Source organism: Perognathus longimembris, chromosome 1, assembly GCF_023159225.1.
Source record: "Perognathus longimembris pacificus isolate PPM17 chromosome 1, ASM2315922v1, whole genome shotgun sequence".
Classification (NCBI taxonomy): Eukaryota; Metazoa; Chordata; class Mammalia; order Rodentia; family Heteromyidae; genus Perognathus; species Perognathus longimembris.
In genome coordinates this window covers 156,960,228-156,974,685 of record NC_063161.1, presented here as the reverse complement: position 1 = coordinate 156,974,685, position 14,458 = coordinate 156,960,228, and the positions used below count along the sequence as shown (strand labels likewise).

At 66.5% G+C, this 14,458-nt stretch overlaps 1 protein-coding gene and 1 pseudogene across 1 annotated transcript; one reads left to right on the top strand and one right to left on the bottom strand.

Annotated features, from left to right (window-relative positions):
* Positions 1–1,003, top strand: part of LOC125353199 — a 3,671-nt pseudogene extending 2,668 nt beyond the window's left edge.
* A 325-nt stretch (positions 1,004–1,328) lies between these two features.
* Pkn3 (protein kinase N3) lies at positions 1,329–13,758 on the bottom strand. The gene is given in 27 exon segments (XM_048344248.1): positions 1,329–1,470; positions 1,472–1,603; positions 1,726–1,806; positions 1,936–2,043; positions 2,136–2,278; positions 3,023–3,064; positions 3,067–3,098; positions 3,240–3,302; positions 3,758–3,934; positions 4,713–4,804; positions 4,935–4,992; positions 5,085–5,152; positions 5,154–5,165; positions 5,257–5,335; positions 5,509–5,606; positions 5,608–5,678; positions 5,784–5,859; positions 5,963–6,058; positions 6,060–6,107; positions 6,218–6,327; positions 6,450–6,596; positions 8,657–8,840; positions 8,956–9,083; positions 9,203–9,314; positions 9,970–10,118; positions 10,290–10,518; positions 13,670–13,758. Coding segments are annotated over 27 exon segments (2,640 nt in total). The 5' UTR covers positions 13,694–13,758; the 3' UTR covers positions 1,329–1,389.
* Between the last annotated feature and the right edge of the window lie 700 nt (positions 13,759–14,458).

The following is a 14,458-nucleotide window of genomic DNA, read 5'->3' as shown; positions in this document are numbered from 1 at the left end:
CCCTCCCCCCGGTGGTGGGGGCTCACACCTGTAATCCCAGCTACTCAGGAGGCTGAGACCTGAGCATCAGGACTCGAAGCCCGCCCGGCAAACGAGTCTGAGATCTGTAACTCCAATTAACCAGCCCCAAAGCGAGCGGGCACAGGGCCCGGCTCGCGGAGGGCCGACGGGGCTTCCTTCCCCTCTGCGCCCGCAGCAGCCCTGCGGGCCCGGCATTGCCGTGACTGCCGCCGCTGCGTGCGTCGCTACGACCACCACTGCCCGTGGATGGAGAACTGCGTGGGGGAGCGCAACCACCCGCTCTTCGTGGCCTACCTGGCCCTGCAGCTGGTGGTGCTCCTGTGGGGCCTGTACCTGGCGTGGTAGGTGTAGGTGCCGCCCGCGGTGGGCGTGGGGGGGGGCGTGGGCAGCACAACACCCCCCCTCCCCCAGGTCTGAGCAGAGCCCGGGTCCCCCCATCCCTGTCCCGCAGGTCTGGCCTCCGGTTCTTCCAGCCCTGGGGCTGTGGCTGCGGTCCAGCGGGCTCCTCTTCGCCACCTTCTTGCTGCTGTCGCTTTTCTCCTTGGTGGCCGGCCTGCTCCTGGCCTCGCACCTCTACCTGGTGGCCAACAACACGACCACCTGGGAGTTCATCTCCTCCCACCGCATCGCCTACCTCCGCCAGCGGCCCAGCAACCCTTTTGACCGCGGCCTCACCCGAAACCTGGCCCACTTCTTCTGCGGCTGGCCCTCGGGCCCCTGGGAGACGCTCTGGGCCGAGGAGGAGGAGGAGGAAGGCAAGAGCCAGGCGTGTAGGCTCACTCAGGGTGATGCCGGGCGCGTCCCGCCAGGCCGGGCTCCCCACGCCTCCCCGTTTCCTCCCCCCCCCCCCCGAGCCCAGCCGGGCCTGGGCCTTCCGCTCCCGCCCTCCGTGGGGGTCCCCCGCGCCCGCCCCTCCGTGGGCCACCCCACCCCCTCCGCCCAGGCCTCCGCCGAGTGTGGGGAAAGACCCCTGCCTTCCTGAGGAACATGGAGAGAAACGGGACCTTGGGGGGAGCTCGAGCACGAGCAGACCCCAGACTCGATCCCAGCCCTCGGCTGGGCTTCTTTCAGTGCTCAACGATTCTACACATTTAATATTCCATAAAGCGAAAGGATTAAAAAGACAAGCCACGCCTGGCCGCGGCGCCCTCTGTGGTCCCGGGGCCCAGGGGGGAGGCGGGAGGGGCCGGGGGCATAGCAGCTCGCGAAGTCGGCCCGTGGTCATCTCCATGGTCCCCCCGTGTCCAAGCCCTACACACTGGCAAATATCAGGGCGCAGTAGTGGCTTCCACGCCCCCCCGGCCGAGCGGGACGGGGCGGGCGGGCGGGTAGGGACGGAGCCCTGGGCAGGGCAGGCGCCGCAGAGCCTCAGGGCTCCAAGAACCGCTCCGACACGAAGTCGAAGTCCCGGAAGGCGGCCTGCTGGGGGGCACTGAGGGGGCTGCGGGGGGGCGGGCGGGGTCAGGGCGGGCGGCAGGCCGGTGAACTCAGCCTCGAAGTAGCGCAGGTCCGCAGGGCCGCAGAGCGTGGGCACGAAGGGGGGCCGGACGGCGCGGGTGAGCAGGGCCTGCCAGTCGATGGGCTGCGGACCGGGACAGAGGGGAGGCTGAGAGAGCGGGAGGGGGGGGGGGGGGACCCCGGGCTTCCCCCGCCCCCCCCCCCCCGTGGCCACCCTGGGAACCGCGGGACCCGGCGGCCGCTCACCCTGAAAAACGGCTGGACCTTGATCTCCTCGGCATCCCGCTCCCCGGCCCCCAGGCGCTTCTCGGGGCGTTTCTGGAGGAGCTGGCAGGGCACGGGTACGGACTCAGGGCGCCTCCTGCAGGCACCCCGACCGCGTTGTGCTGCAGAGCTGGAGAGGGGTGACGGGGCCCACGCGCCCGCCCGCCTGCGGGGCGGGGGGGACCTACCTACCTTCTGAATGAGCTCGAGCCCCTGCGCGGAGAGAAAGTGGGGGTACGGGGCGTCCGCGTTGACGATACACTCGAACACCTCCTCCTCCGTGTCTCCCGGGAACGGGCACTGCGGAGACCGCGGCTCAGCGGGACGCGCGTGTGTGTCCCGCCCCCCCCCCCCCGCCCCCCGCCCCCCGCCGGAGGCCCCACCGCGCTCACCTCGCCCACCAGCATCTCGTAGAGCAGCACGCCCAGCCCCCACCAGTCCACGGCTCGCGTGTAGGCCTCCTGGGTCAGCACCTCGGGGGCCAGGAACTCCGGGGTGCCGCAGAAGGTGCTCGTCCGGTCCCCAAAGCCAATCCCTGCAAGGCAACAGCCGCGCCAGTCAAGCGACTCGTCCGCTCCTCCACGTCCGCGGCCCTAGGGGGCGCTGTCGGGCTGCCCCCCCCCCCCCCCCCCCCCCCCCCCCCCCCCCCCCCCCCCCCCCCCGCGGCACGGCTGGCCTGGCGTGCGTGTGGTTAAGGCCGGAGTTGAATCCTAGCACCAAAATAAAAAACAACACATAAAACAGCCAGGCGCTGGTGGCTCACGCCCCCGCCACCCTAGCCACTCGGAGGCTGAGATCCGAGGATCACAGTTCAAAGCCGGTCCAGACGGGAAAGTCCGGGAGACTCTGATCTGGGGCCCGAGAGCAGCGCCGCGCCAAGCCCTGCCCGCACCCGAGGTGAGGGCTTTCGGGGCCAGGGCCCCCGGCAAACTCCGCACGCCCACGGTGACGCAGAACCAGTGCCCTCTCCAGCCTCCATCCAGACCTTTCCTCAGCTGCCGGCTAGCAAGGAGGAATCGGTGCTCCCAACTGTACCCCCGGGGTGAGGGCCAGTCTGGGGGCCCCTGGGCATCGTGGCGGGGGGGAGGGGATTTCCTGCTGGCCTGGGCTCTGTCCCTGAGCCTCTCTGTGCTCAAGGCTCCTAGCACTCTACCGCTAGAGCCACGGTGTCACTTGTGGCTCTTTCTGTTTATGCCGTGCTTGGGAATCGAACCCAGGGCTTCACGCATGCTAGGCAAGCGCTCTACCGCTAAGCCACCTTCCCAGCCCTGGCCCCCACCTTCTTTGCAGAGCCCAAAGTCTGCGATCTTCAGGAAGCCTGGGCATCGAGCAGGAGATTATCCAGCTTCAGGTCCCTGGAGGTAAGTAAGGGGAAAGATCAGGAACCTGAGACCCCCACGAACAGCAGCGTGGGGGTGGGGGGGAGCCGGGGAGGAGGGCAGTGTCCAGCCCCCAACCCACCCTGCATGACCCCAGCACCTCTGGGGAAAAGCTACCTGTAAATGATCTTCTGCTCGTGGAGGAACTGCAGCCCCAGGACGACGCAGGCCAGGTAGAAGCTGGAGGGGGAGGGGGAGACCTCAGGGGCAGCTGGCGGGGGTGGGGGGGGGTGGGGGGAGGGGGCAGGGCACCGGGGCCTGGGTGAGAAGCTGGCTGAGAAGGCCCCGAGGGGCGGGGCTCAAGGGTGTGCCCCATCACTAGGTAAGGGGTCACACCTCCAGGCAGGGCCAGAAGCGCCCAGTCAGGCCCTCCCAACGCCAGAGGCGGCCCCGGAGGGAGGGCAGACTGTGACAAACCCAATGCTGTCCCCACCCTCGGTGGCTGGGGGACACGGCTCAACCCGGCCACCATCCCAGATCCCGGATCCCAGATCCCATGGACTCAGAGAGCGGGATCCACAGAGCTGAGCATCGAGGGCCTGGGGACCCCAGGCTCCTCTGATGGGCACCTGGGGTGGGACCCAGAAGCAGGAAGTGTGCTGCCGGAGGGAGGGGGAGGGGGGGGGGAGGCTTACCGTGCCTGGGGCTCCGGAAAGACGTCCTCGTGGATGTGCATCATCAGGTCGCCCCCGGGCGCAAACTCGGTCACGAAGCAGGCGTGGCTGGAGGTCTGGAAGCAGGCGAGGAGGGAGAGCAGGAAGGGGTGCCGCGCGCGCCCCACGGCCTCTAGGATCCGCTTCTCGCAGTACAGACTACGAGGGGAGGGGCGAGTCTCAGAATGCAAGGAAACCAGGCAGTGGCGGTGTGGGGGGGGGGGGAGGGGGGCGGTTTCCATTGCTGGCACACAGCACCCCTGGCGGATGGGGACCGGGCATGGTAGTGCACACCTGTAATCCCAGCAACGTGGGAGGTGAGACAGGATGGCCAGTTCCAGGCCAGCTCCAATGGGAACACAACACAAACGAAAGGGGCGGAGGCTTTGGCTCCAGCGGTAGAAGTCCTGCCTCGTATACTCAAGCCACGGGTTCAAAGCCGGGACCAAAAACACCCTACCTCCTCCAGAGCCAGAGGCAGGAGGACGGCCATTTGAGGCTCACTTTGGCCAAGAACCAGTGGTCCCCGTGCCCGTGATCCTAACTATTCACGAGGCTTAGATCTGGGAATCGTGACTCAAAGCCAGCCCAGGTACACAGTTGCAATGAGATGATTTCCAATGAGCTAGCAAGAAGAAGTCAGAAACTGGAGGCCTGCTCAACGGGTAGAGCACTTACCCGACTCTTGAATGAGAGCCTGGGTTTCATTTATAGTACCTGACACACACACGCACACACACACACACACACACACAAAACACCAAAACAAGGCTGGCCCCACCGTAATCCTAGCTACTCAGGAGGCTGAGATTGGATCTGAGTATCACAGCTCAAAGCCACCAGAAAACTGGAAGTGGCGCTGTGGCTCGCAGTGGCTTGAGCTGAGGAGCCCAGGGAGGGCGCCCCGGGGTGGGGGGGCCCCCCCGGCAGCCCTCACCTCTCTATCTCATCCCGGCTCAGCAGCTCCCGCTTCTTCAGGGCCTTGACGGCACAGTACTGCCCCGTCCCCTTGAACTGGACCAGCAGGACCTGGGCGCCGGGCAGAAGCGGGGTGTCAGGCCAGGCTGGGGAGCCGAACTTCCCACACACTCCCCGCACTCCAGCCTCCTAGTTAATGGGGGGGGGGGTAGGGGGGACGGCCCCTCTCTTGCCACACAACCTTCCCGAAGTGTCCGCGGCCCAGCACAGCCAAACAGCGGAAGTCCTGCAGCCGCGGGCTTTCCTGCAAGAGAACGGGGAGACGGGGAGATGGCACGCCGTGTAGGCCGGGGTGGCCCCCCGCCCCCCCCCCGCCCCCCCCCCGGTGAGCGGCATGCATTACCTGGTGGGCGCCGAGGCTGGGACAGGAGCCAGGCCTGCTCGAGGCTCCATGTGGGGGGCGCTTGGTGCACTGTGAAGGCAGAGGGGGTCAGGGCGGGCGCCCACCCCCACCCCCACCCCCACCCAGCAGCTCTGGGGTCCCCCAGTGCCCTTGGCCTCACCGGGGTCTCCTCGGGGGCCGGTTCCCGGGGCGCGGGTGGGGGCTCCGCCCTCAGGGGGCTCTTCTTGGCCTGGAGGTGACTGTGGGAGGAGGCAGAGGCGCGGCGTAGCCAGGAGGAGCGCGAGGGCGGGACGGACGGACGGACGGACAGACGGACGGATGGACGGATGGACGGACGGACGGACGGCGCGCAGAAACACAGAGTCACGGAGCCCCCAAGAGTGTGCAGTGTCGGGGAGGGGGGGTTCCTTACCTTGGGGAAGCAAGATGGGAGGCCCCTCGGGGGGCCGTGGGGGTCTGCAGGCCCGCTTTGGGGGGGCTGACGGTGCTTGGAGAGCCGCAGGGGGGCAAGCAGATTCATGACCAAGCGTCCCCAGGCCGCCATGCTCAGGTTCAGCTGAGAAGCCCTCAGGAAGTCCTGGCCTGCGGGGGGGGGGGGGGGGGAGAAAGGAGAGGGGGGGTTCAGTCCCGGCACCCCGAGAACCCCATTCCCTCCATGCGCCGCCTCCCCCCCCCCGCCCCCCCTACCTCTGCGTTTAGAGAAAATGCGCTTCTGTCTCTGCAGCCGGGGCCGCCTCTCCATGACGGGGTCACAGAAGGTCACCTTCAAGGGGACAGGCGGGGGGGGGGGGGGGGGATGGTCCAGCCGCCACCACGGCGACCCCAGGCCCCCCCCCCAGGCCCCTGCCGGCGTCGGGGAGCCGCACCTGCGTGAAGACGCGGCCCTGCGGCAGCAGGCGGAGCGCCAGCCGGTGGCAGGCGTTGTCCAGGAAGTCCTCCAGCCGCACGAAGGCCACGCCGCAACAGCTGCCGCCAGTCCCGCCAGCGCACCCCGATCTCCAGCTCCCGGGCCTGCGGGGGGGGACGGCGGCCGGGCGGGGGAGGGTGGGCGGGGTCCCGCGGCTCCCCCCCCCCACGGGGATCCCACCCACCCACACGCACACCCCCCGGGCCGGCCTCACCCGCTCCAGCGGCACCGTGAAGGCCTGGTCCCAGCACCCGGCGCCCGCCGGCCCCCAGCCCGTGCGGCCCACCACGCGGTTGTCCACTTTCAGCACAGCAAGCGCCTCATCTGGGGGGGGTGGGGGGTGGGGGGTTCAGAGCCGGCCCCACCCCCCGGGGGTGGGGGTGGGGTTCCGTGGGGTCCCTGCTGCCTCCCCATGGATCCCGACTCCCCCCCCCCCCCTTGCTCACCGCTCAGCTGGCCGCTGCCGCGCTGCCGCCGGGCCCTGGTTCGGAGCCAGCCTTCGCAGGCGCTGCCCGCCAGGGCGGCCCCCGGGGAGCGGCCCGGCACCGCGGGCAGAAGCTGCTCGCAGCCCAGGAGCCGCACCTGCAACGTCCCTGCCAAGGGGGGGGAGGGTGGGTGGGGAGAGGGGGGAGTCAGGGACCACAGGGCATCTGACCCAGCCTCCCCCCCCCCGCCCCCCCCGCCACGCTCCGGGCACACCACGTGGCTCTCCCGCTACGTGGGGGACAGGCTGGGAGACCCACGCAGCGGGTCACGGGATGGGGGTACACTGGCCCCCCTCCCCCCCCATGCTCCGGCCTCTCAGGGCACCGTGGTGGGGGCAGAGTTGAGGGGGAGGCAGAAGCCCGGCCTGCCCGCCCCTCCCATCCTCCAGCGACCACCATGGATACGAGGTATTTTGGCATCTGAATGAGCTGCTTATTTACTTATTTTCACGCCAGTACTGAGGCTCGAACTTAGGGCTCCTGGCTTTTGTCACTCAGGTGTGGTGCTCTGCCACTTGCTTTAGTTCCCATGTTTTGGTGGTTAATTGGAGATAAGAGCCTCAAGGACCACCTTCCTGCCGGGGCTGGCTTGGAACTGTGATCCACAGATCTCTTTTTTTGGCCAGTCCTGGGGCTTGGACTCAGGGCCTGAGCACTGTCCCTGGCTTCCTTTTGCTCAAGGCTAGCACTCTGCCACTTGAGCCACAGCGCCACTTCTGGCCGTTTTCTGTATCTGTGGTGCTGGGGAATCGAACCCAGGGCCTCATGTATACGAGGCAAGTGCTCTTGCCACTAGGCCGTATTCCCAGCCCCGGTCCACAGATCTCAGCCTCCTGGGTCATTAGGGTTACAGGTGAGTGGGCTCATTTTTAGGGTCACCAAGTTGTGTCTCACAGGACAGAGGGAGCCACGAGCACTCAGGGAACATAAACCGGGCCCTGAGCACCATTTTGGAAGGCTGGGCCTAGAGAGAGAGAGACCTTGGAGATACATGCCGGGGGCGGGGGGCAGGATGGGACCTACATCTTAGAAAGAACTTTCTAGAGAAGCTGCGCCCTCTCCTTCCCCAACTCATTTGCTTACGTGGCCAGAAGTGCTCTCTAAAGTCCTTCAGGACCCAGCCCCTACATCCCTATTCCAGGCAGCAGCCTCGATGGCCAGGGCTGAGGGAGCGCCTGGCCTGGCCCCGGCCCCTCCTGCTCCTCTCACAGGGGATGGGCTCATCCGGCCCCACCCCCTGCCCCCTGCCCCCTGCCCCCCTTGCTCCCCGAGGCAGACAGCAGCCCAGCTGGACCCAGTCAGCTACGGATTCAAGGAGACAGAAGACAGAACTTTCTTTTCTGCCAGTACTGTCGCTGGCCAGCACTCTACCACTTGAGCCACAGCGCCATTTCTGGCTCTTTCCATATGTGTGGTGCTGAGGAATCGAACCCGGGGCTTCATGTATACGAGGTGAGTGCTCTACCACTACGCCACATTCCCAGCCCCAGAGACAGAACTTCCCAAAGCTGGCACGCCTGAATCTTAAGTATTTAGGAGGCTAAGATCTGAGGGTTAAAAGATGCAACTAGGTGGGCGAGAAGGTCTATGAGATTATCTCCAATTAACCGCCAAAGCAAAAGCAAAAAAAAAAAGTCGGAAGTGGAGCTGTGGCTCAAGTGGTAGAACGCTAGCCTTGAGCAAGACAAAGCTCAGGGACAGCTCAGGCCCTTAGTAAAGGAGAGGGAGAGAGGGAGAGAGGGAGAGGGAGAGAGAGAGAGAGAGGGAGGGAGGGAGGGAGGAAGGAAGGAAGGAAGGAAGGAAGGAAGGAAGGAAGGAAGGAAGGAAGGAAGGGAGGGAGGGAGGAAGGGAAAAGGAAGCTTCCTCATGTCCCAGGCCGCCCAGGCCGTCCCGGGGCCCCGGGCTGGGGCTTCCTCGCCCGCTGTGACTGCCAGGCCCTGTAGCGTTCGGGCCCTGCATCGAGCCTCACACCTTGCGCAGCCACCCTGTGAGGCAGAGCCAGGACCATCCGGCTTTCCAGATGGATAAACTGAGGCTCCGAGAAGGTACGCCGGCTGCCCAGGGTCCCCCAGCCGGTGGGCAGTGGGCGGAGGGTGGACAGGCCTCCCCAGAGCGCTTCAGGGCCTCCCCCCCCCCACAATCCAAGGTGCCCGGTGGGGCGGGCTCACCTGTGAGGGCGGTGGGTCTGGCGGGCGCCCCCGCGGGCCGGGGCTGCCGGAGCGTGGCGGTCCTCAGCTCCTGGGCCACGGCGCGGCGCAGGGGGTGCGCGGCGGGGAGGCCCTGCGCCAGCCGCTCCAGGGCCAGGCGCAGGAGGTCCAGCTTCTGGGAAGACTCGTGGAGCTGGGCCTGGGCCTGCGGAGGAGGGGGCGCGGGCGGGCACCGGGTGGGGCGAGGGTGGCGGGCCTCAGCACCGCCGGGGAAGCGGGGGGAACGGGGGGACCCCGGCGAGGGGCGGGCCCCGCCTCACCTCCGCCAGGGCCTTGCGGTCCTGCGCGCTCCGGCCGCCCGACAGCTTCACCGCGTTCTTGGCGCCCTGGGCCACGGCCGCCTCGATGCGCAGTCGGTGCCGCAGCTCCTCCGCCAACAGCTCGGGGCCTGCGGGGAGGGGAGCCGGTCCGCCCTCCGCTCAGCCCCCGGGCCCTGCCGGCCTGGCCACCCCCCCCCCCGCGCCCCCCCTCCCCCCCCCACCCCCCCCCCCCCCCCCGCCTCCTCACCTGGCTCAGGGGTGGTGCTGGCCTCCAGGGCGCTCACCTTCATCCGCAGCAGGGCCACCTTGCGCTGGCTGTCCCGCAGCATCTGCTGGGCCGCTGCCAGGAGCCTCCTCTCCTAGGGGGGCGATGGCACCCCGTCCCAGCTCGCCGGCCGCAGCTGGGCCTGCGCCCCCCCCCCCCAGACCCCTGTTCAGGGGGAAGAGCCTCCTCCATCAGACTAAGGGCAGGGTCAGGCCTATGCCTTCCGATCAGACGCCAGGCCGAGCTCCCCACATTGTGCCAGGAGCCCGAGCTCCGCGGCCCCCGGGACTGGGGTGCCCACACACCGGTGTTGCCCACCCCCACACGGAGTTCGGGCTGAGCCTGGCGGCTGCCCTGCAAACTCGGCATCTGGACTCTCTTTCCCTGTTAGAATAGGAACTGGAAGGCCGGGGGTGCTGGCGTCTCCCGCCTGCCATCCTAGCCACCCAGCAGGCTGCGATCTGAGGATCGCAGTGCAAAGCCAGCCCGCGAAGGAGAGACCGTGAGACTCCTCCCTCCAGTTCACCACCAAAAAGCTGGAAGTGGAGGTGTGGCTCAAGCGCTGGAGCACCCGCCTTGAGAAGAAAAAAAGCCAAAGGACGGTGCCCTGGCCCCGAGTTCAAGCCCCAGCGTCGGAACAGGGGCCGGAGCCAAACTTCCCCAAACATCTGAGAGCCGCGTCTCTCCCATCAGACTGGACGCTGCGCCTCCCCCACTCAGACCCCGGGGGGGTGGTGGGGGGGCCTCACCTTGGGGGTGCCGGTGGCACAGGTGTGGATCATGTTCTCAGCACCCTGCTTTACCTTCAGCTCCACCTGCAGCTGCCTCTGCAGAAGCTCCAGGTGCCGAGCGCGTGCCTGCCCCTCCGGCCCGGCCCGGGATCCGGGGGCGGCGGGCTCTGAGACGGACAGGGTGAGGTCAGTGAACCCCGCGTCCGAGCCGGAGCCCCCCCAGGGCCACGCTCTCCCGGCCACGGCCCCCCACCCCGCCCCGGGAGGAGGGCGGGGCGGAGGCGGAGGGCAGCGGGGCGCCCCCCCCGGGGGCCTGCCCACCGGGCCCCCTCGCTCACCGGCCGGGCCCGGCAGCTGGACCTGGGCGTGCAGCGCCTGCAGCTCGCCGTGCAGCTGCTCCAGCCGGCGGTTGGAGGAGCGCAGCAGCTGCTGGACCCGGCCCAGGTGGCGGCGGTCCGTGGCCGCGCGCCGCAGGTTCTCCACACCCTCCTTGATCTTCAGCTCCTTTCGGATGGCCCGGCGGATCACCTCTTTCTCGTCCTGAAGGGGCGGCTGGGCAGGTCCAGGCTGCGGACGGGCGGAGAGGGGTCAGGGACGGCAGCAGCCCCCCACAGCAAGGGGAGCGGAGTACCGGGGCGCCAGGCTCAGGCCTGCGAGCGTCTCTCCCAACAACCTAGATAGATACTCGCTCAAGTACCTAGCTCCAGGCCCTGTGTGTGTGTGCAGGTGTGTAATACGAGGACTTGAAATCAGGGCTTCGAGCCTGGTGCCAGTGATTCACACCTGTCATCCTAGCTGCTTAGGAGGCTGGGATCTGAAGGTCACAGTTCAAAGCCACCCCGTGCAGAACAGCCCATGAGACGCTCATCTCCAGGTGACCACCAGAAAACTGGAAGTGCGTTGTGGCTCTAAGTGGTAGAACGCCAACCCTGAGCAAAAGAGCTCAGGGACAGCAACCAGGCCTTGAGTTCAAGACCTATGACTGGGGCTGGGGATATGACCTAGTGGCAAGAGTGCCTGCCACGTATACATGAAGCCCTGGGTTCGATTCCCCAGCACCACATATATAAAGAATAGCCAGAAGTGGTGCTGTGGCTCAAGTGGCAGAGTGCTGGCCTTGAGCAAAAAAGAAGCCAGGGACAGTGCTCAGGCCCCTGAGTCCAAGGCCCAGGACTGGCCAAAAATAAAATAAATTAAAAAAAATAAAACATTAAAAAAAGACCCATGACTGACAAAAGAAAGGGAGGGAGGGAGGAAGGAAGAGAGAAAGAAGGAAGAAAGAGAGAGGGAAAGAAAGAAGAAAGAGGGCTGGGAATGTGGCTTAGTGGTAGAGTGCTTGCCTAGCATGCATGAAGCCCTGGGTTCGATTCCTCAGCACCACATATATAAAAATAGCCAGAAGGGGCGCTGTGGCTCAAGTGGTAGAGTGCTAGCCTTGAGCAAAAAGAAGCCAGGGACAGTGCTCAGGCCCTGAGTTCAAGGCCCAGGACTGGCAAAAAAAAAAAAAAAAAGAAAAAAAAAAGGAAGGAAGGAAGGAAGGAAGGAAAAGAAAGAAACTAGGGCATCACACTCTAACTTGACTTTTTCACTCAAGGCTGGAGCTCTACCACTTGTCCTATACCAGCTTTTTTGGTGGTTAATGGGAAATAAGAGTCTCTCAAATGTGTCTGTCTGGGCTGGCTTTGAACCTTGATCCTCAGATCTCAGAATTCAGAGTAGCTAGGATTACAGGTGTGAGCTACTGGTACCAGGCAGGATGCTGGTTTAAAGCTAACCTGTACAGAAAAGTCTGTAAAGTGTGTGTTTTTTGTGTGGGGGGGGGAGGGGAGGGGGGCAAGAGTCTGTGTGGTTTTATCTCCAGTTAACCAGCAAAGAAGGCTGGGCTGGCCGTGTGGGTTCAATGGAAGAGCTGAGAGACAGAGTCCCTGACTTAAACATCAGGTCAATAACTACAGAGCACAAGGGGAGGCTGGAAGCGTGGCTTCAGTAGTAGAACACCAGCCAAGCAAGTGTAAGGCCCCTGAGTTCAAGTTCTTGCACCAGACCCCCTAAACAAAATTAAAAAATGGGTGCAGGAGGCTGGTGCCACTAATCCTAACCACTTCAGGAAGCTGAGAGCTGAGGATTGTGGTTCAAAGCCAGCGTGGGCAGGAGGAAAGCCAGCCTGAGACTCTATCTCCAAATAACCACCAAAAAAGCCAAACGTGCCGTTGTGGCTCAAATGGTAGAGCAGTAGGCTTTAGTAAAAGCCCAGCCCCTGGCCCAGAGTTCAAGCCCCAAGACTGCAACCAAAGTGAATCAATTACTTAATTAACAATTGAATTGACCCTATTCACATGGAGAAGGAAGCTTTGGACCTAAGAGACCAAGGCTTGTTTCTCCACCACCTCAATGTCACAGGTACCAAAGTTACCCAGAGGGCCTGAGGGGTGGGGGTGGGGGTGGGGAGGGAGGTCTGGGGTGCTGCTCCCAGGTCAGCCAGGAGGAAGTGGAAAGAAAGCTCCCCGTGTGTCCTGGCCAGTAAGAGGAAAGAGAAAGGCCTTTCTCCAGCGGTGCACACTGACCTCGCACCAGCCCGGGGGGTGGGGGAGGACACCCCCCACCTCTCCCCCCCCCACCTCACAGACAGTGGCCCCGTCCGTCTTACCTGTCCCGGTCCGGGATCCATCTCCGGAGCCCTACGGAAAGGTGGCTGCCCACCCCGCAGCCTCAACCCCCATCCCAGACGGCTCCCGTGCCCCGGGGGGTGGGGGGGGGCTGGCTCTCGGAGGGCTGGGGTGTGGCTCAGGAAATCCTCTGACGGCTTGGGCAAGAGGGCCCGGGCCCAAGGCCTGAGCAAACAAAGATCTCCAGGACCAGGGTCCCCAACCCCCGGGGTCCTGACTCACTCCTCCGCGGGCCGGGCGAGGCTCAGGAAATCGGAAAATGTGCAAAGGCTGCTGCGGGGCCTGGCCAGGGCGGGAGGAGGAGGAGGAGGGGGGGGGGGAGGGAGAGGGGGGAGGAGGGGGAGGTGGGGGGGGGAGGGCCCTTGGGGGAGGAGGAGGAGGGGTGTGTGTTGTGTGTGTGTGCATCCAGTCCCGGGGCAGTCCCAGCACGGGGGGTTGCCCCCAGTGCCACCCCCCCAACACCCCAATGGGCTCGGGTGTGGAACCCTGAAGTCCCCCCACCCCTCCCCATTCTGCTAGGCCGGGGCCCACAAATGTCCCGGGCCTCCCTCCCAGCTGCTCTGGGGGAGCAGCAGGGGTCATCCTGCCTCAGTGACCCCGGGTGACACACCAGCGCGGGTCCCCTCCCCCTCCCCCAGCCCTCCCCCTCCCCCTGCCCTCGGCCCCTCCCCTCCCCACCAGTCCCCCTTCCCCTCCGCCCCTCCCCCTCCGGTGCCCGGGGCCCGCCCGCACCCCTCCCCCCCGTCCCCCATCCCCCCACCCCCACCCCGCGCAGGCCCGTCGGCCTCCAGGCCCCGTCCGTCCGTCGGGAGGACCGACTTGGAGGATTTGGGGGCACCCTGGAGGCGCACCCGGCGGCTCCGCGGCAGCCGGTGGAGGATCTGGGTCCCCGGGGGGGGGGGGGGGGCCGGGGAGAACCTAACTGGGGCTCCGGTGCCCGGCGGGGGGCGCGCGGGAGGGGGCGCGCGGAGGGGGGGCGCGGCGGAGGCCGACCCGAGCGGGGGTGGGGGGTGGTGGGGGGCGCGCTGTCACCCCGCCGCCCGGCCGCTCACCTGCCGCGGCGCGCCCGCCGCCATGGCGCCGTCCCGGAAGCCCCGGCCGCCGCGGCGCCCGCACTTTCAAACTTGAAACTTCCCGGGCTGCGAGCCGAGCGGAGCCCGGAGCCGAGCGGAGCCCGGAGCCGCCCGCGTCCGCGCCGAGCCCCGCGGGCCGTCGGGCCTGCGCGCCAGCGCCGCCTCGCGGCCGCGCGGGGAACTGCAGACTGGAGAGCCGAGGGGCCCCGCGCCCCGCGCCCCGCGCCCCGCGCCCTGCGCCCCGCGCCCCGCGCCCCGCGCCCCGCGCCCGCCCCAGCTACTCAGGAAGCCGAGATCTGAGGACTGGGGTTCGAAGTCGGCCTGGGCAGGAAGGTCCGCTTGACACCCGCCCGCCCGGATCGTATTTTCTCACCCTTGCTGGGGCGCCCCCCCCCCCCGCAATGGCTCCCGCATCCAGCTCCCCGTCTTGGGGCGAATGGGGTCCTGCGAGCCCCTCCGCCCGGGGCTGGCTTGGGGAACCCTGATTCTCCAGGCTCCGGGCTCCCAGGAACTAGGACCATGGCGGTGAGCTATTGACGGACAGCTGGGACCCACTTTTCTCTTGAACTCAGAACCTGGGCGCCGCCGTCTCTGAGCTCCGGGGTGGCCGGCGCTCGGCCGCTTGAGCTTCAGCCCCGCTCTCAGCTTCTTGGTGGTTAATTGATTGGAGATAAGACTCACCATGGGCTTTCCGGCTTCAAGTAGTGATCCTCAGACCTCAGCCTCCTGAGTAGCTCTAGCATTACAAGTATGAGCCACCAACACCGG